The sequence below is a fragment of the Procambarus clarkii genome, chromosome 14 (genome assembly GCF_040958095.1).
Source record: "Procambarus clarkii isolate CNS0578487 chromosome 14, FALCON_Pclarkii_2.0, whole genome shotgun sequence".
NCBI lineage: Eukaryota > Metazoa > Arthropoda > Malacostraca > Decapoda > Cambaridae > Procambarus > Procambarus clarkii.
The window spans coordinates 9,297,710-9,324,995 of NC_091163.1; the positions used below are offsets into that span (position 1 = coordinate 9,297,710).

At 42.0% G+C, this 27,286-nt stretch overlaps 1 protein-coding gene across 1 annotated transcript in view; it reads left to right on the top strand.

Annotated features, from left to right (window-relative positions):
• LOC138364681 (microtubule-associated protein 1A-like) overlaps positions 1 to 26,982 on the top strand; it is a 57,062-nt gene extending 30,080 nt beyond the window's left edge. The window contains exon 3 of the mRNA XM_069324658.1: positions 26,560 to 26,982. Within this exon, the coding sequence (XP_069180759.1) occupies positions 26,560 to 26,982 (423 nt within the window). The remainder of the gene's footprint in view (positions 1 to 26,559) is intronic.
• Positions 26,983 to 27,286: the final 304 nt, after the last annotated feature.

Below are 27,286 nucleotides of genomic sequence, written 5' to 3' on the forward strand. Positions count from 1 at the left end.
GCAGTAGTATATTGTCCCCCTCATACTCATCCTGTGAGCAGTGGTATATTGTCCGCCTCATACTCATCCTGTGAGTATGTCCAGTCGAGCCTGGCCTCGGGCCGGGCTTGGGGAGTAGAAGAACTCCCAGAACCCCATCAACCGGGTTAACCAGGTATCATACTCATCCTGTGAGCAGTGGTATATTGTCCCCCTCATACTCATCCTGTGAGCAGTAGTATATTGTCCCCCTCATACTCATCCTATGAGCAGTGGTATATTGTCCACCTCATACTCATCCTATGAGCAGTGGTATATTGTCCACCTCATACTCATCCTATGAGCAGTGGTATATTGTCCACCTCATACTCATCCTATGAGCAGTATAGCCCATAAGAATATTAGAGACCACACGAGGTCTCAAAACACACCTCAGAGACCACACGAGGTCTCAAAACACACCTCAGAGACCACACGAGGTCTCAAAACACACCTCAGAGACCACACGAGGTCTCAAAACACACCTCAGAGACCACATGAGGTCTCAAAACACACCTCAGAGACCACACGAGGTCTCAAAACACACCTCAGAGACCACACGAGGTCTCAAAACACACCTCAGAGACCACACGAGGTCTCAAAACACACCTCAGAGACCACACGAGGTCTCAAAACACACCTCAGAGACCACACGAGGTCTCAAAACACACCTCAGTGGAGACCTTTAACATAAACAATTACAGCTAACCTGTAACACTTTATAATTATAATAACCACGTATTACAAACTCTATCACTGTAACAGTAAATTAGTATACATTGCTGGTTATCTTTTGTTTATCTTTAGGGAGGGAACTATCAGGGGGAGAAAGCGCCAAGTCATTACAACTATATAGCCCTGGGAAGCGGGGGTCTGGATAAGGATTCAACATTGCCTTTATTTACTGCAAACTTATAAATGGCGTCGGGATTATAATATTCCTGCAATCTAATATAAGTAAGGATTCACTACATAAATACTTTAAAACTCTATATTAAGTATGCATCTATATCTGTGTCTGGCTTCAGACAACCTAACCTAATCTAACCTAACCTAACCTAACCTAACCTTGAAATTTGACTGTAAGTAATTGACTCCTAGCAAGGAGGAAAGGGAGGCTGAAATTATGCAGCTGTCTACTGCTGTGTTTTCAATAATGTTGAGTGCAACCGGACACTCAATGAATGCCTCAGGCACTCAATGAATGCCTCAGACACTCAATGAATGCCTCAGGCACTCAATGAATGCCTCAGACACTCAATGAATGCCTCAGACACTCAATGAATGCCTCAGGCACTCAATGAATGCCTCAGAAACTCAATGAATGCCTCAGGCATTCAATGAATGCCTCAGGCACTCAATGAATGCCTCAGACACTCAATGAATGCCTCAGGCACTCAATGAATGCCTCAGAAACTCAATGAATTCCCCAGGCACTCAATGAATGCCCCAGGCACTCAATGAATGCCCCAGGCACTCAATGAATGCCCCAGGCACTCAATGAATGCCTCAGGCACTCAATGAATGCCTCAGGCACTCAATGAATGCCTCAGACACTCAATGAATGCCTCAGGCATTCAATGAATGCCTCAGACACTCAATGAATGCCTCAGGCACTCAATGAATGCCTCAGGCATTCAATGAATGCCTCAGGCACTCAATGAATGCCTCAGACACTCAATGAATGCCTCAGGCATTCAGTGAATGCCCCAGGTACTCAATGAATGCCCCAGGCACTCAATGAATGCCCCAGGCACTCAATGAATGCCCCAGGCACTCAATGAATGCCCCAGGCACTCAATGAATGCCCCAGGCACTCAGTGAATGCCCCAGACACTCAGTGAATACCCCAGACACTCAATGAATGCCCCAGGCACCCAATGAATACCCCAGACACTCAGTGAATACCCCAGACACTCAATAAATGTCTCAGGCACCCAATGAATACCCCAGGCATTCAATGAATGCCTCAGAAACTCAATGAATTCCCCAGGCATTCAATGAATGCCACAGTTCTCGCACTTTAATATGGAGAAACAAATACTTTCCTCCCTTGACACAACAACTGAAAAAAAACAAAATGAAAAAAAGGATAGTGTTTGGGTCCTCGCATTGCAACATGTCAATATCACGTCTCTTTGACCCTCCCAGCTGGCCAGGCGCCGCTCAGTTACCCCCAAAGGTCCGGTGACCTGACACAGTGTGACATGTGAGGTCCGGTTAATTGGTACGTGCGTATATATGAGGTCCGGTTTAGTGTCAAGTTGATATATGAGGTCCGGTTTAGTGTCAAGTTGATATATGAGGTCCGGTTTAGTGTCAAGTTGATATATGAGGTCCGGTTTAGTGTCAAGTTGATATATGAGGTCCGGTTTAGTGTCAAGTTGATATATGAGGTCCGGTTTAGAGTCACGTTGATATATAAGGTCCAGTTAGTGTCAAGTTGATATATGAGGTCCGGTTTAGTGTCAAGTTGATATATGAGGTCCGGTTTAGTGTCAAGTTGATATATGAGGTCCGGTTTAGTGTCAAGTTGATATATGAGGTCCGGTTTAGTGTCACGTTGATATATGAGGTCCAGTTAGTGTCAAGTTGATATATGAGGTCCGGTTTAGTGTCAAGTTGATATATGAGGTCCGGTTTAGTGTCAAGTTGATATATATGAGGTCCGGTTTAGAGTCACGTTGATATATAAGGTCCAGTTTATTATTTTGGTAAGGTCCGGTTTATTGTTGCATCACATAATAATATATTTTACAGAAAACTTCAAGTAGAAAAGGTCATTATACAGAGGTTAAAAACAGAGCCAAAAACAATAAAATACCAAAATAAAACATGAATAAAAAAGGAAGTTAAAGGCATAAATAAAAAAGAATAAAAAAAACAGGCCTACTACAGTACATAAGAAGTAGGCCTATTTTTTTTTGAACATGAAAAGGAGGCTTTTTCAATACACAGGAAGAGTAGGCCAAACATTAAACAAATAAACCTACCTTTTTAGATGAGTAGGAGGCCTACTTTTAAACTAGAAACGTAGGCCTATGTTTAAAGATATTCTTGCTTGGCTTTCGGAGGCCAGTACTGAGGACTAATGATGTAAATCGAGGCAGAAATACGACAAGGAGAACAATGGACCCAAGATAATCTCCTTTCGACGCGCGTCTGGAATCTTTGGCGTCTGTGATTAAGGAGAGAGAGAGATAGGGAGAGGGAGAGAGAGGGAGAAAGAGGGAGGGAGGGAGAGAGGGAGAGGGAGGGAGGGAGAGAGGGAGAGGGAGAGAGGGAGGGAGTGGTCAGTATATATATATCTGTGTGTGTGTGTGTGTGTGTACTCACCTAGTTGTACTCACCTAGTTGTGTTTGCGGGGGTTGAGCTCTGGCTCTTTGGTCCCGCCTCTCAACCGTCAATCAACAGGTGTACAGCTTCCTGAGCCTATCGGGCTCTGTCATATCTACACTTGAAACTGTGTATGGAGTCAGCCTCCACCACATCACCCCCTAATGCATTCCATTTGTCAACCACTCTGACACTAAAAAAGTTCTTTCTAATATCTCTGTGGCTCATTTGGGCACTCAGTTTCCACCTGTGTCCCCTTGTGCGTGTTCCCCTTGTGTTAAATAGACTGTCTTTATCTACCCTATCAATCCCCTTCAGAATCTTGAATGTGGTGATCATGTCCCCCCTAACTCTTCTGTCTTCCAGCGAAGTGAGGTTTAATTCCCGTAGTCTCTCCTCGTAGCTCATACCTCTCAGCTCGGGTACTAGTCTGGTGGCAAACCTTTGAACCTTTTCCAGTTTAGTCTTATCCTTGACTAGATATGGACTCCATGCTGGGGCTGCATACTCCAGGATTGGCCTGACATATGTGGTATACAAAGTTCTGAATGATTCTTTACACAAGTTTCTGAATGCCGTTCGTATGTTGGCCAGCCTGGCATATGCCGCTGATGTTATCCGCTTGATATGTGCTGCAGGAGACAGGTCTGGCGTGATATCAACCCCCAAGTCTTTTTCCTTCTCTGACTCCTGAAGAATTTCCTCTCCCAGATGATACCTTGTATCTGGCCTCCTGCTCCCTACACCTATCTTCATTACATTACATTTGGTTGGGTTAAACTCTAACAACCATTTGTTCGACCATTCCTTCAGCTTGTCTAGGTCTTCTTGAAGCCTCAAACAGTCCTCTTCTGTTTTAATCCTTCTCATAATTTTAGCATCGTCCGCAAACATTGAGAGAAATGAATCGATACCCTCCGGGAGATCATTTACTGATTATCATCAGAAAATCTTGTTTCTGATTATCATCAGAAACAAGATAGGACCGAGTACAGAGCCCTGTGGGACTCCACTGGTGACTTCACGCCAATCGGAGGTCTCACCCCTCACCGTAACTCTCTGCTTCCTATTGCTTAGATACTCCCTTATCCACTGGAGCACCTTACCAGCTACACCTGCCTGTCTCTCCAGCTTATGTACCAGCCTCTTATGCGGTACTGTGTCAAAGGCTTTCCGACAATCCAAGAAAATGCAGTCCGCCCAGCCCTCTCTTTCTTGCTTAATCTGTGTCACCTGATCGTAGAATTCTATCAAGCCTGTAAGGCAAGATTTACCCTCCCTGAATCCATGTTGGCGATTTGTCACGAAGTCCCTTCTCTCCAGATGTGTTACCAGGTTTTTTCTCACGATCTTCTCCATCACCTTGCATGGTATACAAGTGTGTGTGTGTGTGTGTGTACTCACCTATATGTACTCACCTATATGTGCTTGCAGGATCGAGCATTGACTCTTGGATCCCGCCTTTCTAGCTATCGGTTGTTTACAGCAATGACTCCTGTCCCATTTCCCTATCATACCTAGTTTTAAAAGTATGAATAGTATTTGCTTCCACAACCTGTTCCCCAAGTGCATTCCATTTTTCTACTACTCTCACGCTAAAAGAAAACTTCCTAACATCTCTGTGACTCATCTGAGTTTCCAGTTTCCACCCATGTCCCCTCGTTCTGTTATTATTACGTGTGAACATTTGATCTATTTCCACTTTGTCAATTCCCCTGAGTATTTTATATGTCCCTATCATATCTCCTCTCTCCCTTCTTTTCTCTAGTGTCGTAAGGTTCAGTTCCTTCAGCCGCTCTTCATATCCCATCCCTCGTAGCTCTGGGACAAGCCTCGTCGCAAACCTCTGAACCTTCTCCAGTTTCTTTATGTGTTTCTTCAGGTGGGGGCTCCATGATGGCGCGGCATACTCTAAGACGGGTCTCACGTAGGCAGTGTAAAGCGCCCTAAAAGCTTCCTCATTTAGGTTTCTGAATGAAGTTCTAATTTTCGCCAGTGTAGAGTACGCTGCTGTCGTTATCCTATTTATATGTGCCTCAGGAGTTAGATTAGGTGTCACATCCACTCCCAGGTCTCTTTCTCGAATCGTTACAGGTAGGCTGTTCCCCTTCATTGTGTACTGTCCCTTTGGTCTCCTGTCACCTGATCCCATTTCCATAACTTTACATTTACTGGTGTTAAACTCCAGTAGCCATTTCTCTGACCATCTCTGCAGCCTGTTTAAGTCCTCTTGGAGGATCCTACAATCCTCGTCTGTCACAACTCTTCTCATTAATTTTGCGTCATCTGCAAACATCGACATGTATGATTCCACTCCTGTAAACATATCATTTACGTAAATTAGAAAGAGGATTGGTCCCAGCACCGATCCTTGAGGTACTCCACTTGTTACTGTTCGCCAGTCCGACTTTTCGCCCCTTACCATTACCCTCTGGCTCCTTCCTGTTAGGTAGTTCTTCACCCATACTAGGGCCTTTCCGCTTACTCCTGCCTGCCTCTCAAGTTTGTATAGCAGTCTCATGTGCGGTACCGTATCAAAGGCCTTTTGGCAGTCAAGAAATATGCAGTCTGCCCAGCCTTCTCTGTCCTGCCTTATCCTTGTTACTTTATCATAGAATTCTAAAAGGTTTGTTAGGCATGATTTCCCTGTCCAGAACCCATGTTGGTGCTTGTTTACAAACCCAATGCTCTCCAGGTGCTCAACAAGTCTTAGCCTAATTATTCTTTCAAGTATTTTGCAGGGTATGCTTGTCAGTGATACGGGTCTGTAGTTAAGTGCCTCCTCCCTATCCCCCTTTTTGAAAATCGGTACGACATTTGCCTCCTTCCTGCAACTGGGCAATTCTCCCGACATAAGTGACTCATTGAAGATCATTGCCAGAGGCACGCTGAGAGCCTGCGCTGCCTCTTTAAGTATCCACGGTGATACTTTGTCTGGTCCAACAGCTTTATTTGCATCCAGTGTTGTCAACTGTTTCATTACATCCTCTGCTGTCACCTCTATATCTGATAGTCTTTCATCTTGGGTAATCTCTTCTAACAATGGGAGCTGCTCAGGCTCGGTAGTGAACACTCCATGGAATTTTGCATTCAGTACCTCGCAGATTTCCTTGTCGCTTTCTGTATATGCCCCTTCTGTTTTCCTCAGTCTTGTCACTTGGTCATTTACCGACATCTTCCTTCTTATATGGCTATGTAGTAATTTTGGTTGCTTTTTCGCCTTGACTGCAATATCGTTCTCATAATTTCTTTCCGACACTCGTCTTATGTTAATGTAATCATTCCTAGCTCTGTTACATCTAATCCTGTTGTCCTCTGTGTGTGTGTGTGTGTGTGTGTGTGTGTGTGTGTGTGTGTGTGTGTGTGTGTGAGTGTATTCCATATGTGTCATGGAATTATATGTTTACCCTGATAGACATTATTGTCCTTATCTAACAAGGACTTTGTTATTGTTATTATAAATTAGAGGATATTTGAGGTCTGAGATATTCCTCATTGGTATTGGAAACCTCTCCTTAACGTACCAATAAATTAATTTACGAATTCACGTTTTATAAAACCGTTTACAGGTTTCAAGGTTTTATTCCTATTAAAACCCGTTAGCAAAACTCGAATTTTAGAGATTAATTATGAAGATACTATAAGAACCAACTTGCAGAGGTAAACCTGGTTAGAGAGTCAACATGGAGAAATATGGGACGGGGATCGAGCGCCTCCAAGAACAGCTACGAGATCCTATTACGTAAATATTGAGTGTGTTTAAGGGTAGTTAGGATCTTGGAAGACATAGAGGGAATGAATTAGATATGTGTGTGTGTCGGGGGGGGGGGGGGGGGGGGGGAATTTGGCGGGTCCCAGGGTAAAACTAAGTCACGTGGCCTCTGGCTAATTTACATAGTTGTATCATAAACAAATATGTTACGATTATGTGACATAATTGAATGTTAAAATATGAATGTTAAACATTCCTTGGGAGTTGTTCATTCATGCTGTTGGTGCTTGTGGCTCACAGCGAGGGTTGAGTATAGTGCTATGATAGACGGTGATAACTTTACAAAAAGTCCTCAACTTAATTATTTAAGTTGAGGAAGTTTTCTGAGCTTTGGTTTAAAGGCCCTACGGGCTCACCATAGCCCGTGCTACTTGGAACTATGTGTTCCAAGTAGCGAATCTTTAACAACAAACAATTGAGCTTTGTTCAAACATATGCTTTGTAACACAAGAGGTTTGCGACCTCGGCTCACAGCTGAGAGACTCGGGCTCACCACGCAGGCCAGATAGAAGCAGTTGGGCATGTTTCCTTTCACCTGATGTGCTTATTCATCTAGCTGTTAAGACAAGATTCTGTGAATTAGATAATTATTCTGAGTTGCATCCTGGAAAATGTCAATAGTTGACATAGTGGGAGAGGGGTTGGGGAGTGGTGGGGGGGGGGGGGTTGTGGGGGGGGGGGGTTGTGGGGGGGGGTTGTGGGGGGGGTTGTGGGGGGGGATCTCAATGAATAAAACCACAGGCTTTCTGTCCCCGATAAAAATGTATATATATATATATATATATATATATATATATATATATATATATATATATATATATATATATCCTCACCAGTTCGATCCCTTTATACTGCATTTCAACGTTCCGTTGCTTGACTTATAACTGCACTCCACATACCGCGAACTCAAACGAGGCTGTTAACAGCTCCGTGCATGAAATCCACTTTGGCCGGATGTTGAATTATGCAAATCACCACCAACCAGGGTCGTAAGTGGTCGTTAAGACGCTCCTTGTACCAGGCGGCCTCCCTGGTTATGTGGCCAAGATCTATAACTACACCAATATATTTATTTTATCCTCTGAACGAGGCTGTTTTGAGTCGTAAACGGTGTGGAGTGATTTTTTTTTGTGGTCGTAGGCGATTTGTAGTGAGGTGGTTCTCGTCGTCGACGACGTGTAGATAACTGGATCTTGTCGTCGACGACGTGTAGATAACTGGATCTTGTCGTCGACGACGTGTAGTGAACTGGATCTTGTCGTCGACGACGAGTAGATAACTGGATCTTGTCGTTGACGACGTGTAGTGAACTGGTTCTTGTCGTCGACGACGTGTAGTGAACTGGTTCTTGTCGTCGACGACGTGTAGTGAACTGGATCTTGTCGTCGATGACGTGTAGTGAACTGGTTCTTATCGTAGACGACGTGTAGTGAACTGGTTCTTATCATAGACGACGTGTAGTGAACTGGTTCGAGTCACAGACGACGTGTATTGAGGTGTTTACTCATAAACAACAAGTAATGAGCTTGTTAAGAGTCTGAGGCAACACACGATGAGTGGTTTAGTTCTAATTAACTCAACAACACATCACAACACTCATATCGTTGAACAGCTTCAACAGATAAACCACTATTTCCTCAAACTATCTCTTCAATCAACAATTCTTAAGAGTGGGAATACAAATTTACTGATGATTTGATGATTGACTTCACAAAGAAAACCAGTCATGTTAAAAATAAATACCAGTTGGTACTTGTAACTAGTCAAGTTGAAACGAGTTAAGATCATGTCTTAAGGCTGAACTCATGAGCCTCTCAGCCTTGATGATATTTTGCCCTTCCTGTGGCCTCCTAAATGATGAATAATGATGAATAAGTAAACATCTAGTGAAGATAACTTAAGCTGTGTTAAGCGTTGTTAAACACAAGGATGAGATGCTGTAGTGAAAAATCAGATATCATCATTAGAACCTGTTAATTATTAATTAATAACTATACTAATAACCCATTTGTATTTACGTCATTTCAAATCAACTTCATTTTAATTATCATATTTGACCCTGGGTATTTATTTATGGCGGTCTAGCATGTGAAGCAATGTGGTATTTCATTAAAATTTCACATATCTACTAAAATAGTTATCTTATTAGGCTGCTATCTCTTTCAGTAGACCAATATTCTCGAATTATTAAGATTGTTACTTCATAAAATAAGCACATTATCGTGAATTAGTTAAGGGGGGCATGAACCCCCTTAACTTCATATGGGCTGGACAGTAGAGCGACGGTCTTGCTTCCTGCAGGTCGGCATTCAATCCCCGACCGTCCACCAAGTGATTGGGCACCATTCCATCCCTCCGTCCAATCCCAAATCCTTATCCTGACCTCTTCCAAATGTTATATAGTCGTAATGGCTTCGCGGTTCCCCCCTGATAGTTCTCTTGAGTACAGGAGTAGACGACTTCCCACTCTCCTTAACAGAGTTAATTTTCCCTTGTCAGAGTTCAAGGTAAGCCATACCATACCTTGAAAAAAAAAATCATTGAAGCAGAACGGGGGATCGAACCTGGGTAACCTCCAGACACGCACCCTTAACCTATGGATCACGAAATACTAAATTTTATTTTAGATACATCAGACTATTGTGTCTTCCTTGTGCATCTTACCATACTAGTGGGCATCCATCAGTCTCAGGAGACTATGGAGTTGCGCTTTGGAGTGACCTCTCCAGAGCACAAAGCCAGGGTAGGTTGATACTGGGAAAGAAGCTGTTACCCAAGCAGCAGGTCCCCCGTATTTTGCTAATTGCTTACGTACTTCCAAGCAGGACAAGACCATCCAAAAACATTTACAAACCATCATTGCTATTTCGCACAAAATTTATTTGAATAGCTAATGTACCCTAAGAATTGGCATCTCTGAATTATCTCCCAAAATTTAATTAAATTAAAATGATTGCATTAAATTGCAGCGTCTTTATCGTGTTTTTATTTGTTGAGGAGAAAATCTTCGCCTGACGAACGAGGTTCATTGTGGACAGTTAATGAACGCTGTAAATATTATACAATTATGTAATCTTATTTCTGCCTCGACAAAGTAATTATGTATTCTGTGTGTTGTATGTCAATGTTATTATTGTGTCAGCTGTGTTATTGTTGTGTCAGCTGTGTTATTGTTGTGTCAGGTGTGTTATTGTTGTGTCAGGTGTGTTATTGTTGTGTCAGGTGTGTTATTGTTGTGTCAGGTGTGTTATTGTTGTGTCAGGTGTGTTATTGTTGTGTCAGGTGTGTTATTGTTGTGTCAGGTGTGTTATTGTTGTGTCAGGTGTGTTATTGTTGTGTCAGGTGTGTTATTGTTGTGTCAGGTGTGTTATTGTTGTGTCAGGTGTGTTATTGTTGTGTCAGGTGTGTTATTGTTGTGTCAGGTGTGTTATTGTTGTGACAGGTGTGTTATTGTTGTGTCAGGTGTGTTATTGTTGTGACAGCTGTGTTATTGTTGTGTCAGGTGTGTTATTGTTGTGTCAGGTGTGTTATTGTTGTGTCAGGTGTGTTATTGTTGTGTCAGGTGTGTTATTGTTGTGTCAGGTGTGTTATTGTTGTGTCAGGTGTGTTATTGTTGTGTCAGGTGTGTTATTGTTGTGTCAGGTGTGTTATTGTTGTGACAGGTGTGTTATTGTTGTGTCAGGTGTGTTATTGTTGTGACAGGTGTGTTATTGTTGTGTCAGGTGTGTTATTGTTGTGTCAGGTGTGTTATTGTTGTGTCAGGTGTGTTATTGTTGTGTCAGGTGTGTTATTGTTGTGTCAGGTGTGTTATTGTTGTGTCAGGTGTGTTATTGTTGTGTCAGGTGTGTTATTGTTGTGTCAGCTGTGTTATTGTTGTGTCAGGTGTGTTATTGTTGTGTCAGGTGTGTTATTGTTGTGTGTAGTGAAGATGGCTACTGTGACACACACAGTGTGTAGTGAAGATGGCTACAGTGACACACACACAGTGTGTAGTGAAGATGGCTACTGTGACACACACAGTGTGTAGTGAAGATGGCTACTGTGACACACACAGTGTGTAGTGAAGATGGCTACTGTGACACACACAGTGTGTAGTGAAGATGGCTACTGTGACACACACACAGTGTGTAGTGAAGATGGCTACTGTGACACACACACAGTGTGTAGTGAAGATGGCTACAGTGACACACACACAGTGTGTAGTGAAGATGGCTACAGTGACACACACACAGTGTGTAGTGAAGATGGCTACTGTGACACACACACAGTGTGTAGTGAAGATGGCTACTGTGACACACACACAGTGTGTAGTGAAGATGGCTACTGTGACACACACACAGTGTGTAGTGAAGATGGCTACTGTGACACACACACAGTGTGTAGTGAAGATGGCTACTGTAACACACACACAGTGTGTAATGAAGATGGCTACTGTGACACACACAGTGTGTAGTGAAGATGGCTACTGTGACACACACACAGTGTGTAGTGAAGATGGCTACTGTGACACACACACAGTGTGTAGTGAAGATGGCTACTGTGACACACACAGTGTGTAGTGAAGATGGCTACTGTGACACACACAGTGTGTAGTGAAGATGGCTACAGTGACACACACAGTGTGTAGTGAAGATGGCTACTGTGACACACACACAGTGTGTAGTGAAGATGGCTACTGTGACACACACACAGTGTGTAGTGAAGATGGCTACTGTGACACACACAGTGTGTAGTGAAGATGGCTACTGTGACACACACAGTGTGTAGTGAAGATGGCTACTGTGACACACACACAGTGTGTAGTGAAGATGGCTACAGTGACACACACAGTGTGTAGTGAAGATGGCTACTGTGACACACACACAGTGTGTAGTGAAGATGGCTACTGTGACACACACAGTGTGTAGTGAAGATGGCTACTGTGACACACACAGTGTGTAGTGAAGATGGCTACTGTGACAGAATGTGTAGAAGGGCCAAGGGGGTTGAGGGAGGGGGGGAGGGGTGGACAGGGGTGACCTGGTCAGTTGCCTTAGTTGAAAGTCGTTCCTTGACCTCAGGCTTAAGCCTTACATACCACTAAGTCTTGGAGGGAGTTGCCATCTCCCTTTCTTTCGATTTGCCTCAACGTACGAAATCCAATCGTTTTAACCTAACCAGAAAACGCCACAACTTGTACCTGTTGAAGGGACTTATACAGGCAAGCAGAGAGGCTGATTTAAACAACGTGAACACCAACGTGAGAATATTCCTATATTGTGCAGCGCGTCTCACTAGTAATGGCGCTTATAGGTCTGTCAGTCTCTTGGTCTCCAAGGATAGAGGTTACAGATCCTCGGGGACAGCTCACCCAACTTTGAACGGTGACTGATGTAGGGTAAGGTACTAACATGGGCGGATCGGCCCTCCCCTCCCCCTCCATTGCTTAAAGACAATCTGCTACTATGGCGAACACCTCGACATTGTGAAATGCGGTTGGCAGATTCCGTAGACTTACTTAACTTAACAATGATGCATTATCTTTAATATCCCGTGGTTATCTTGAGGTTATCTTGAGATGATTTCGGGGCTTTTAGTGTCCCCGCGGCCCGGTCCTCGACCAGGCCTCCACCCCCAGGAAGCAGCCCGTGACAGCTGACTAACTCCCAGGTACCTATTTACTGCTAGGTAACAGGGGCATTCAGGGTGAAAGAAACTTTGCCCATTTGTTTCTGCCTCGTGCGGGAATCGAACCCGCGCCACAGAATTACGAGTCCTGCGCGCTATCCACCAGGCTACGAGGCCCCGATGTGGCGGTTCAAACTCTGGGTCAATCTGGATACCAAGTTGAAATTTCAGTTCCCCCCCCCCCCCTTTCTATCCACTGGATAGAAAGCAGCAGGACAGCCCTTCAATCCTCCTGTCCACTGGACGGAAGGACAATCTCCCTCACTGTCCCCAAGTAGTATCCACTGCAACTTCCGAGTTGCAAGACTTATCAACCCGAATGTGACGTTGGATTGTTGGGAAAGGCCGAGAGATTGTGACGTGAGAGATGAGGATAGTGATGACACACAGTGGATGAGGGTTCGAATCTCATCACGGAACTAGTCGATTCGTTCGTTTGATACATCACGCTATTGTGATTTCTGAGTGTATAGGAAGAAGGACCTTGTGTGTGGAAGGGGAACACGACTCCACAGATCGTGTGTGGAAGAGGCGCGAACATAAGAAGAGAATGGGAAGTGGAGTTAACATTAGCGAAAGAGAAGGTAGAAGTATCAGACAATAATAAAGGTGAGGCAAAGTTTGACCCTGCGAAGGAGGGAGAGAGCGAGAGGCTGATAACGCGAGGGGGAACAAATAGAATAATTTCTGAGGGTCGGAGTGAGGGGGCAGAGGAAAGATTGTGAAAAGAAAAGATTAAGTCACAGAAAAGGTTCAGGAAAAGAAAAGATTAAGCCACAGAAAAGATTGAGGAGACGAAAAGATTAAGTCACATAAAAGACTGTGGAAAAGAAAATATTAAGTCACAGAAAAAATTGAGGAAAAGAAAAGAAAAAGTTCAGCAATAGAAAAGGTTAAGGTAGAGGAGCACACTAATTAAGGTAGAGAAGATTGAAGGGGAACAATTCTCACACTTAAACCCCTCCCCCCCCCCACTAACCACAGCTCGCCCCCCTCCACCACCCCCCAATCCTAATAATTATAACCCCAATGATCTATAGGTTCCGCACCTGGACCAATACTTCACGGACCACCACGACGAAGCTGGCATCGACAACAAAAGGCGCTCAGCCATTAAACATCCTCAAACTGGCTCTAACGTTGACAGGAAAATGACCCCCTTTAAAACCTTCCCAGACTGCTTCACATTTGAACATATTTGTTCAACAGACACGTGTAAAATCCAGGGAACAGAGTATATGAAGGCTCTGGTACACATCTCCAGCTTCAACCTGTATTAAACATGGCTTTAATTTGACTTAAGATAAAGTTGGGCCTTAACCTAACTTACGACAAAGTTGGCCTTAACCTAACTTGAGAAAAAGTTAGGTTAAAGTCAATAATTAAAAGTTAATCAAAATACTATTAAATAGATCAACTTGAAGGGTAGTTGAATATGCAGGTAGGAACCCAGCTGGTTGACGTAGTTGAACAGGTAGAAAGAAAAGGATTGGGTGTATCTGAGAAGCTATGAAGGTGGACACATAGAAGATAGCAAGAGAGAGAGAGAGAGAGAGAGAGAGAGAGAGAGAGAGAGGGGGGGGAGAAACAGAGAGAGAGGGGGGGGGGAGAAACAGAGAGAGAGAGAGAGAGAGAGAGAGAGAGAGAGAGAGAGAGAGAGAGAGAGAGAGAGAGAGAGAGAGAGAGAGAGAGAGAGAGAGAGAGAGAGAGAGAGAGAGAGAGAGAGAGAGAGAGAGAGAGAGAGAGAGAGAGAGAGAGAGAGAGAGAGAGAGAGAGAGAGAGAGAGAGAGAGAGAGAGAGGGGGAACAGGCCATAAATCAATGCCCCCCCCCCCTCCGAACTGCCAGATTTTTCCCAACCTTGAATGCTGTTAATCTTTGATATCTTCGAAAATCACGAGAAATTTCGCAACTCTGTAAATACATATATGTGAGGTCTGAGAGGCAAGGATGATATCAAGATATCAGAGCTTCTAGCATAACACGTTATTAAGCAAGATAACTGCTAGCATAATATGTTATTAAGGAAGATAACTGCTAGCATAACACGTTATTAAGCAAGATAACTGCGAGCATAACATGTTATTAAACAAGATAACTGCGAGCATAACATGTTACTAAGCAAGATAACTGCTAGCATAACATGTTACTAAGCAAGATAACTGCTAGCATAACACGTTATTAAGCAAGATAACTGCTAGCATAACATGTTACTAAGCAAGATAACTGCTAGCATAACACGTTATTAAGCAAGATAACTTCAAGCATAACATGTTACTAAGCAAGATAACTGCTAGCATAACACGTTACTAAGAAAGATAACTGCTAGCATAACACGTTATTAAGAAAGATAACTGCTAGCATAACACGTTAATAAGCAAGATAACTGCTAGCATAACATGTTATTAAGAAAGATAACTGCTAGCATAACACGTTATTAAGCAAGATAACTGCTAGCATAACACGTTATTAAGAAAGATAACTGCTAGCATAACACGTTATTAAGAAAGATAACTGCTAGCAAAACATGTTATTAAGAAAGATAACTGCTAGCATAACATGTTATTAAGCAAGATAACTGCTAGTTCATCAACATTATCTAAATTAAAACAAAGAACAGCGAACTTTAAACAAGAATAAAGAACGAAAATGAACAGAGAACAAGATAAAGACCAAAGAATCAAGAACAAACAACAAAGAAGAACAACAAACAAAAAACGGACAAAGGTTATAAAGGGTAACTGAGGAAAAAAATATCAGGCAAAATATTTTTTAGATTTTTTTTTAATATTACGTGATCAAAACCGGTTGAGAAGACCCCGGTAGGCCTACCATGTGTCCCAGGCCTACCGGGACACATAGGGTGACAGGTAGACACACACATATATATATATATCTAGGCCGCAATGATCATTTTAATTATGTTGTGAGAGACTAGAACTTAGTTACAAAACTTTGTTTTTATATAAAAACTTCTTTTTAAACGCTTTAATTTATACCAGTATTACATTTTTTTGTTTGCAATACTTTATATTAATTAATTATTTGTTAAGTGAGGCAATTAACTGTTTTTGATACACGTCCCAACTTAATTATATTTGTGAATCATTTCCTACATATATCGCATTCAATATTCCTCACCACAGATTGCAAACTCTGTAATGGGAATAATTTTATTCCCAATTTAAAATTGTTGTTTTAATTATTAAATTTTCTATAATTACTAAACAACGTTTGTGTAGCCAATGCAAACACGGCTAAAAACACACATGTATTTAGAGTAGGTGTGTGTGTGTGTGTGTGTGTGTGTGTGTGTGTATGCACCTAAATGCACACACACACACAAACACACAAACGCCACATTAAGGTATGAATTTTAGAATAGAATTCACTCGATCTCAGCTTACGATAACAGATGATAACATGATAACAGCTTATAATTCATATCCATCTGTCGGCGAAGGATCCAACAAAGATATATATACATATATATATATATATATATATATATATATATATATATATATATATATATATATATATATATATATATATATATATATGGGTAATGATGCACGAAATTATGAGGAGAAAACGCCAAGCCATTACGACTAAGTGGCACTAGGATTGGCTCAGGATAAGGATATGGTCATGGCACTAGGGAGGGATCAGGATAAGGGGATGGAAGGAAGGAATGATGCCCAACCACTTCCTGTTGGTCTTAAGGCCTATCAACAACACGAGAGTCACTAAGGCCACGACCACGCTAGCTTACTGACCAGCCACAGCAAGTATACTTTTGTCCTGCACATAATACAAGACCAGAATATACACGCCCAGCGTGTATATATAGACCGAGATATAGGGTATATATATATACAGCTTAGTGTATATTCCCGTGTATAATGACGGTAGGTCAATTCTGATAGAATATTCAACAAAGCAATTGCCAAGTGGAGAATTATTTACTAAAATTAATATTCAATGAATATATTAAGTATATAATAATATAAGTATATAAGAATATAATATGAATATATTATATATATATGAATATAATATTATATATATCAAGTGAATCCATTAATGTGATGGTGACATCATCTGCCCAATTAAGTATTATAGGGCAGTTAATTCTCAGCATGCACCATCCAGGAGATCACTATTATGCATAACGATAGCCTGTTGAGTTATGTATGAGATGCATGCAATGAATTAGGCCCCCAACCCCCGGGCCCCACAGGCTATGTTCATTCCCTCCAGTGACCGACCCCCCAAAGACCCATTCATCCATTTTAACATGCTGTTCATTCAAAATAGAAATTTTCTCAAATGTAAATTAATGTTGTTATTAATTAGCATATTGTGCATATTTAGGCGAAGGTTAAGTTAAGGTGGTTAGATTCTCTCGGCAATTATTTGTGTTTTAAGAACGCGAGTGAAGCATTTACAGAGTTGCGTTTAGAACAGAGGCACTGTTCGAAAAAATATTCGAAAGTCATCAATTGTGAGTCGTAAGCAAAATGTTTATGATTCATTTATTAATTCACTGGTTTGGAGGCAGGATTAACGAGTATTTCACCTTTATTGATGAGGACGAGTTGGATAAATGCATCTTGAAGGTCACCGCCGCTTTAACGAGCCTAGCCTGAGGCCAAGTTGCCCTCTTCCCCACTGTTCGAACCCCTGAAAGGTTGAGATAAACTTGCCCTATTTTTCCCCAGCTCGTCCTCATAAACTGAAGAGAATTACTCAATAAGCAGGCAGCGAAACCGGCTGTCCATTAATGACAAATATTCTTCATACGACTCAAAACCGGTTACGTTCGAACTTTTTTTTTCGAACAGTGCTTTACTTTCTCTCATTTTATTGAACCCCAACATTCGAAATACTTCACTCACGTACAAATAATTAACAACATAACTGAAACACATAACATAGATCAGGTCTAACTATAAACAGCATTTGCAATATTCAATAATATTAAATGACAAAAATGTTGTGTTTATAATTATGTATTTTTTTTTCAAACTGACATTTTGCCATTTTTGTCAAAATGTCTTGAAGGTCCGATACGGCCTGGACGAACAAAATATATTCACAATATAAACATTAACTGGCAATCCAAAAATGTCGAAAAATTACACATGAACCCTCCCCCAAAAATTATTTGATCGTCATTGCCAAAATAATAGCCATAGCTAATACCTGAAACCAGAAATTCTTTTGTGAACAATGACATATGTTTATGCTATATTAAATTTTTGACCAATGAGCACGTCTCTGACACGTGTTGTTTCGAGGGTAACCAGAACATTAGTTGTTGTGTCAAATATTGGTAAAATAACAGGTGGTTAATGTGGCGAGCTTTGTGTGGCTAAAGTGAATAGTGAGGCGAGAGAGAGAGAGAGAGAGAGAGAGAGAGAGAGAGAGAGAGAGAGAGAGAGAGAGAGAGAGAGAGAGAGAGAGAGAGAGAGAGAGAGAGAGAGAGAGAGAGAGAGAGAGAGAGAGCTTGATGACGTGGGTTGTGTTGAACGAAACCGTTGTGTTTTACAACGGGATAAAAACAGCTGCAATATATGGAACAACAGAGAAGAACACACACACACACACACACACACACAGCATATTACCTCGCATTATTGCAGACATGAATTACTCAACCATTTTTTAAGTCGGCGTTTGTGCACTACTCCATTTGTTTTTTAATTTTCATGACGATAAATGTTGAAGTTGGCATTGTGACATTTAGTGTCAACGCTTGCAATGGGAGTCTTCATCAGAGAGGGAATAAAAATTAATCCTGTGAACACACTCGCTAAGCTCAGTCACAATATCATAAAATTGTATGTGATTTAATCTTTTTTGTTTACATTAATCTAGGCTGTTACATTGTTTTATTTATTAAGAGGCAATACAAATCCTCTTATTCCTCACATCTCACCTCTTCCCTCCCCCCTCCCCCCTCTTCTTCCCTCCCATCTCCCCCCCCCTGTTCCCCTACCCTCCCCATCACCCAAATCTCCATGCGTATCTTCCCTATCTGGTATCAAACGCCTCCATTTAGCTCGATCGGTACTGTGGTAGCCAGAGGGATGATACCTGCTCTCACAGGTTCGAACCCTGGTGTGAAATAATTGAATTTTAAATGATTTTGAACTTAGAGAGACCATATAATTATTTATCCTAGCAAACTTGCAAACGACAAAATCAAAAATAAAAATGTTGTTGGGAAAGAAAATACATTATTTGTTTGCTCTGTCTATCCATCATGATATTGCAAAGTTTTAATTATATATATTTTTTTAATTTAATTATATTTTTTTAATTATTTAAATATATAATTATATTTAATTTTCAATTTTCACGTAGCGTCAGCTGGACGCATGTTTGCATAGTGCATGTTTCCACATTCTGCTACGTCGGGGGTTGCATCAGATTGCAGATAGGTTTGATATTGCAGATAAGTTGGGTTAGTGGTTAAAAAATCAGGGATATAATGTGTTTCATTGAGTAGGGTGGAGGCCAGGAGGCCAGGAGGCCTGGTCGACGACCGGGCCGCGGGGACACTAAGCCCCGGAAGCACCTCAAGGTAGCCTCAAGGTAGGGTTAACAGGAAGGTTCACTACGTCAAAGATTTGTTGATTCCCGAAATACTGCTAAATGTTCGAAATGGAATCATTAGTTAACTTTAAACCAAGAAACAGGTAGCTGACCTACTTTAATTGTTCCTATTTTCTTAAGTTTTTCTATAGAGAATTTAACACAGAATTTGTGTAATTTAAGTTAACGAAGTTAACTTATATTAATAAACTTTCCTAAAGTCCTCTTAACTTTGAATCTATTTAGTCAAAAGAAACTCGTAACATGGCTCCTTTAAATAAGTCATATTTTCTAATGCTTCACAAACGTGGTTTCAAACGCGAGTGTAATTCCGCTCGTTTCGCTCCCGTAAACAAGGCAATTCGCGTTTAATTCCTCCCCCCTCCCCCTAAATACACGCCCGAAAGTTAATGACCAATTTGTAAAGTTTAGGGTTGAAATGACACATAAAACCTGATGTATACTCGTTGTATGTGTCCAGTTGGCGAGATACACAGCAGTCTTTATGGTTAACGATAAACATATGTATATTATTTCAGGTGTTTTTCATATTTATTTTGCATTTTCCTTTGCAAAAAAAAAAACAAAAACATATTCTTTGCATTTTTAGTGATTCTATTTTCTTTTTATTCTTTAGTATTACGAGTTACATTGTGTAGTGATGTTAGTTATGTCTTTGTTAACTCGGTAACTTCCTAAAAGTGAAATGAAACTGAAGTCATTTTCCGTTTCATTTATGTTGATCAAGTAGCTTGTGAGGACCTATACAGGTGTCGTGGATGAACACTGAGTATCTCTTAAGTGAACTACACCTTGGTCTTACCTGTGTGGCTCCTCCCTTGTTCACCTCCCTTGTGAATGTGTGTTCACCTAGTCCCGCCTGTCAATCCCGCCTGTCAACTGTCAATCACCTTCCCTACTGTTTGGAACACCCTCTACTCCCTTCCCCAGCCTCCGAACACATCCCAGACAATGTTACATGCCTGTCCCCTCTCATCTTCTCATTTCTCTCATCACCCGGTGATCTACCAGACTATTGTGGCGTTCCCTGGAGCCCTCCATCACTGCTGGGAAGACCACGTGACCTGGCCGAGTTTAAAGGTGACATGCTGGTAAATTTTTGGGTTTCATGAAAATCTAAGTTTTTTTTTTAACTTGGTTTAATTTTTTTTTGGGGGGGGGGGGTATTTTATTTTTTAATCGAATGGGTTGGTTTTGTAAATTGGTAAAATATGTTGATTTTCGTCCTATTTTTTTTTATTGTTGATCTCGTGTGTGATTACGTATTGAAGTTGTGTTGATTGTGTTGATTAGTTGTTATTTTGTCTGTTTGAATTTCCGTCTGTCTGGCCAATTTATCTGTCTGACTGTCCGTACAGACATCCAAACATCTGTTCACCCGTCAATCTGTCTGCCTGTCTGTCTGTCTGCTCGCACATGCAGACGCCTGACTGTTAATCCCTCTGTCTGTCTGTCCATCTGTCTAAACCCCCCCCCTCCACCCCTATCTCATCTAACCATATATATACTCATCTATCGGCACTCATCTAGGTGTACTTTGAAGGCTCAAGCATTAGCCAAAAAATATTTGCGTATTTCCTCATAATGTGAGTTCTGTAGCCCTCTATTACTCACAAAATGAGGAGCATCGAACCTAAACACCATTGTACAAATACGCAATTAGTCCTACAAGCGTATACATTACCCACGCTACGCTGACACATCAACTGGTTTGAAGATCAACAATTAATCTTATTCACCCTTATTCACCCGACTTATTATGTCGCTTCTCTGGCTAATCAGTTTTGTTTATTTTCTATTCTGAAGTTGCAGTGCTGAAATAGCATTCTGAAATAGCTTTCTAACACTTTCTACAATAGATCCTCAAACGTAGTCCCCGTTAATGCTATCTCGACAGGGAGGCGATATCCCAACAAACGACAGATTGCAGGTCAACATTGCACCAACTATGCACACTGTCTCCTGTGCTGACGGGGTGTGTTCTCTGGGTATATGTGTCAAGACCTTAACTAACTTCAGCGGGTCAACACCGGGGCTCCTTGAGCACACAGGGGTCAACACCGGGGCTCCTTGAGCACACAGGGGTCAACACCGGGACTCCTTGAGCACACAGGGGTCAACACCGGGACTCCTTGAACACACAGGGGTCAACACCGGGGCTCCTTGAGCACACAGGGGTCAACACCGGGGCTCCTTGAGCACACAGGGGTCAACACCGGGGCTCCTTGAGCACACAGGGGTCAACACCGGGGCTCCTTGAGCACACAGGGGTCAACACCGGGGCTCCTTGAGCACACAGGGGTCAACACCGGGGCTCCTTGAGCACACAGGGGTCAACACCAGGGCTCCTTGAGCACACAGGGGTCAAGACGATATGTTTGTGGTTGGTCACTGTGAGAAGCGGCCGTTACTCAAGTGTATAATGAGCACTGTTTGTGCGGACGTGTGTGTGTGTGTGTGTGTGTGTGTGTGTGTGTGTGTGTGTGTGTGTGTGTGTGTGTGTGTGTGTGTGTGTGTGTGTGAGGACGTGTGTGTGTGTGTGTGTGTGTGTGTGTGTGTGTGTGTGTGTGTGTGTGTGTGTGTGTGTGTGTGTGTGTGTGTGTGTGTGTGTGTGTGTCTGCGCGTCTGTGTGCATGTATGGGATTTAAATAAGCTATTTGAATATTAATCTCTTAATCACAATTTTAAGAACTTGACCCCTAAAACGGGATAATTTTTTTTATTTCTGAGTCACAGTAATTTTGTTCACGCTCCTCCCACAAGTATAAGATTTTCCCAGCCCATTTCCAAAATTTTTTCCCAGCCAAAATTTTTCCCAGTCAAAATTTTTTTGAGCTGGTATTAAATCGAGCTTCCTCCCTCCCAGTGCATACTGGGGCTTTATTAAATTAATAATACTGTACCATGTACAAACTGCACTCATTATATGGGCTCAGAATAACTAATGGTCTGTAATATTAATAATAATAAAAAAATCATCAAAACTGCCTCCTTTTTTTTAATTTGTTGTCAAAATAATTTCAAAACATTAGTATCAAATTGAGCAACCATTCTAATCAAAGCAAATATATTTTGAGCAAAAATGCGACAGTTTTCTAGTATTCAATACACCTAAATATTAAAAATTCTTAATTTACCTAAATACATTTAAACCGACCCTAACCAATCATATCTAAAATTGGCCAAACCTAAGTAAGCCTTGTTACATATATCTCAACCTAACCTCACATAAAACATATGTAAACCTAACTTAATCTAACCAAACAGATCAAAAGAGGAAAATGAAAGGATGTTGACCAGACCACACACTAGAAAGTGAAGGGACGACGACGTTTCGGTCCGTCCTGGACCATTCTCAAATCGATTGTGAATGAGAGTGATTTAAATTTACATAAGTTGTTCCAATATCTGTATTACTGCTTCGATGGTAAACCTTACTTTGTTTTAGCAATATATATAATCTTTCAAATTGTAAACTAAATGTTATTCATCTTACGGCAAATATATAAGGTGTATTCACGATTCCTTTATCCCTTGTCCAGTCCAGTCTGTATTATATTAAGTTGTATACGTTCAAACGAGTAACATTTCTGATTCAATATGCTTCATTACTCGTTTATGACGTAGCGAAAACTGCAGATATATTCAGCTTACTGTTCATACAACAATAAAGCTTTATAGTGTTCTATTATACAGCATACAACACGCTGTATTATCGACATACAAGCACACACGCTCCAACAATACAACAGAATTGAATTGAACTATCAGGGGGAAAGCGCCAAGCCATTATGACTATATAGCACTTGGAAGGGATCAGGATAAGGATTTGAGATGGGACGGGGAGGGGCAGGAATAGTGCCCAACCACTTGGACGGTCGGGGATTGAACGCCGACCTGCACGAAGCGAGACCGTCGCTCTACCGTCCCAAAAAGTACCCCGTATTACCGACGTTGATAATATACACCGAATAACCTCCCAGACTCGAGAGGTTTCACACATAGAGATCACACTAACGTGATGCATCAAATGAACAAATCCACAAGGGCAGTGACGAGGATTCGAACCTGCGGGGGGTTGTGTAAAAGCCTGGTTTGTGCCTCGGAGAGGCTACGGGATCCAGTAAGTTCAGTAGAACTTCGGTTTCAACCCTTTTACCCTGTCGTAGCTCAGTCGATTAAGGCAGTGTCTGGGATGCTCCCAGACGCAGGTTCGAATCCTCGTCACTGCCCTTGTGGATTTGTTCATTCGAGAGGTTTATCCATAGTTTTCTCTTTGAAGGATTAAGGGTAAAACCTTGATAATTAATTAATTAGTGGTGAGGATGCTGGCGAGAGCAGCATCCCCCGAGACCAACTTTCTCATTGGTGGACCAGATGAATGAGGCTCTGGTTTTCATCTCCCAGTCCACCAGCCTCCCACTACACCAGCCTCCCACTACTCAAGACACCCAGCTATCTAGCTGTGCAACCCGTCCTCTTAAAAATAACGTCACTTTTCGCTCATATGCGCACTATGGCCAAATTTGGACGTAATTTGAAATGAAATCGACTCACAAAAGTGACGTTCTGTTCCGTTTTCTATTTGAGTCGTCCGGCGTACGTGCAGAGGCTATAAGAAGACACTTTAAATTAACGTTTTTCATAACGTTTTGAAACTTTATGAGAATTTCCTGCCCGCCTAACCTATCAGAGGACCCTTAACTTATTGTTGTTGAACAAAAAAAAATCCCAAATTTATTTTCATTTTTTTTCATTTTCAATTTAAATCCAAATTCGGCCATACGGGCAAACGGCCAAAAGCGACGTTCTTTTTAAGAGGACAGATTGAGCTGTGGTCTTCCTGCGTCTGGTTTCATGAATCTTAAAATATTAATACGATTCCAATTCACATTTCCGTGATCACATTAATATCCTCGTGGATTCCCAAAGCTTCATTTCCTCTAATGGACCATTTGACTCTATTAAGCAAGGTCAGGAGCGTTCAACCCCCCACGGAGACTAATGCACTATATCTTACTCCCCGGCTTTGCGAACTCGCTGATAATTCGTAGTGAAACGCTCCTTAAAACACATCTATTCAGGCTCCTCGAGATTCCACCGTAAGTGGGTAAATTATGACAAATAACTTGAAAGGAAATTATAAGGAGAAACCGAGGGGCAAGGATGAATATGTGACACAAGGAAGGACTATGTAGGCAAGATAGTTTCTTTGCTATGTCCAATTTAAGACGACGGAGTGAAATGAACGAAGCTGTGATTGCTTTCCATATATCATTTGGTGCCTTTTGATAATTACTTACTTACTTTCCACATATCAGAGCAAAACTTTACATTCTGTACTCGCCTTAATTCATGTTCTATATATATTTTTCCCTACTATTTGACTCAGTAGCCAGAATGGAGTACTGTTATTGTGTAGTGTTTATGGTGCTCTGTGTAGTGTATATAGTATCTTTTCTCAATATTTGGCGGCTTTGTTTACAATTATTAAACAGTTAATGAGCTCCGAAGCACCTGGAGGCTGTTTATAACAATAACAACAGTTGATTGGCAAGTTTTCATGCGTGTAAACTGTTTAATAAATGTAACCAAGGCCGTCAAAGATTGAGGAAAGATGTACACGCTCGTAAGTACTTGCGTAACTGTTTCGTGAATCTGGTCCCAGCTTTTCTCCTCTCCAGAGTAAGAAAAACACGAGTTAGTCTCTTGCCTCAGAAGCGTCAACATCAGTGACAACACTTGTCTGAAATCTAACATGAAACACATCAGGTATTTCATGACAGAATTGTCTGGAGGGAGCTGTCTCCTGCTGCTGCTGTGAGGCTATTCACATCTTAAGAAAATAAAAGAAACGCATTGTGCATAAGCTCGGCCACTAACACATAGAGTCCATTAGGTTCAGGAATCTCTAGACCAGCTGGCAGTTGAGAGGTGGGACCAAAGAGCCTGGGCTCAACCCTTGGTGAGTACAACTAGGTGTGTATACAGGGCGTCGTGTGTGTATCAGAATGCAAGTATAGACGGAGGACGATGAGGGAATTGGTTTCTACCTATTTAGGATGGGTTCATGGGGTGGGTTGGGTGATCTTAATGTTTGGTTTCAAGACTTAAGTTATCCTCCCCTCGTCCTCCTAAGATTCTCTCCCAACCTCAAGAAGCTGTCGTACTAAAGTGTCCCCTTATCTATTTATTACTATTAATTACTATTACAAACTATTTAACACAAGGGGCGCACGCACTAAGGGACACAGGTGGAAATTGAGTGCGTAAATGAGCCATAGAGACGTTAGAAAGAATTTTTTCAGTGTCAGCGTGGTAGACAAATGGAATGCACTAGGAAGTGATGTGGTGGAGGCTGACTCCATACACAGCTTTAAGTGTAGATATGACAGAGTCCAGTAGGCTCAGGAACCTGTACATTAGTTGATTGACCTTTAAGAGGCGGGACCAAAGAGCCAGAGCTCAACCCCCGCAAGCACATCTAGATAAGTACACACACACACACACACACACACACACACACACACACACACACACACACACACACACACACACACACACACACACACACAATGTAAATAAAACAAAACAAAATTTATACACTATTTTCTAAATTATATTAACTCCATCTACATGCGCCGACTTGAAAATAAAAATACATTTACTTTAAAAACATAACTCCTAAATCATTTCTCTCTCGGCCATTATAACGATAAATAACCCGCAAACGCCTCATATCTTTTGTCCAACAGTGTATTTACCTAATCCGTCACAACCCGTTTGACAGATTATAACGGGACCTTTTCCCAATTTGCGACATCTCTGTCCATATCTGGCGAGTCTGACAGAGGGCGTGTGAGACAGGCTATTGGCACCTCATCCCAATTGGTGACATCACAGGCCATATCATCTTCGAAATACCTTTTGTAGTGGTGAGTGTGTAGGGGACGTCGTGCTGCTGGAGTTTAATGATATCTTATCCCAGAGCTCAGAGACCTCATAGAAGGACTCGAACCGATAGTACGTTCCTTCTGGCTCGGGAGAGTACTGGTCTTGTGTCTCCAGAACGTCATCCTTGAGTCCCTCACCGTCCCTGCACGTGTCGAGGACGACGTCTGTGGTGTCGAGGACTGCGTCAGTGGTGTCGAGACGACGTCAGTGGTGTCGAGGACATCAGTGATGTCAAGGACGACGTCAGTGATGTCAAGGACGACGTCAGTGGTGTCGAGAACGACGTCAGTGGTGTCGAGGACGACGTCAGTGGTGTCAAAAACGACGTCAGTGATGTCGAGGACGACGTCAGTGGTGTCAAAAACGACGTCAGTGATGTCGAGGACGACGTCAGTGGTGTCAAAAACGACGTCAGTGATGTCAAGGACGACGTCAGTGATGTCGAGGACGACGTCAGTGGTGTCAAGAACGACGTCAGTGATGTCAAGGACGACGTCAGTGGTGTCAAGGACGACGTCAGTGGTGTCAAAAGGACATCAGTGGTGTCAAGTCCCTACTCCACGTCCTCAAGATCGTCGGAGGAGGTCCCGCGATGTCTTCTCAAGCACTGACACTTGAGGCAATCAAGGCAGCTACCACCGAGTGACATCACCTTCAAGGTCCACCACCACAAGTAACTAATGATCTTTGCCACCCATACATACCAACTCTTTCCTCCGAAATCCATGGCCACCATTTCAAACTCCAGGAAACTGTTTATATTATAAATTACTAAAAATTTTAGTAATAATTTGATCAAACAATTGGTGTTTTATTCCCTCTCAGGTCTGGTTTATATATCATATATGGAATAATATAGTCAGGTTGGAATATGTTCATTGTAAGGGGGGGGGGTTAATATAGCTTGTTTACAAT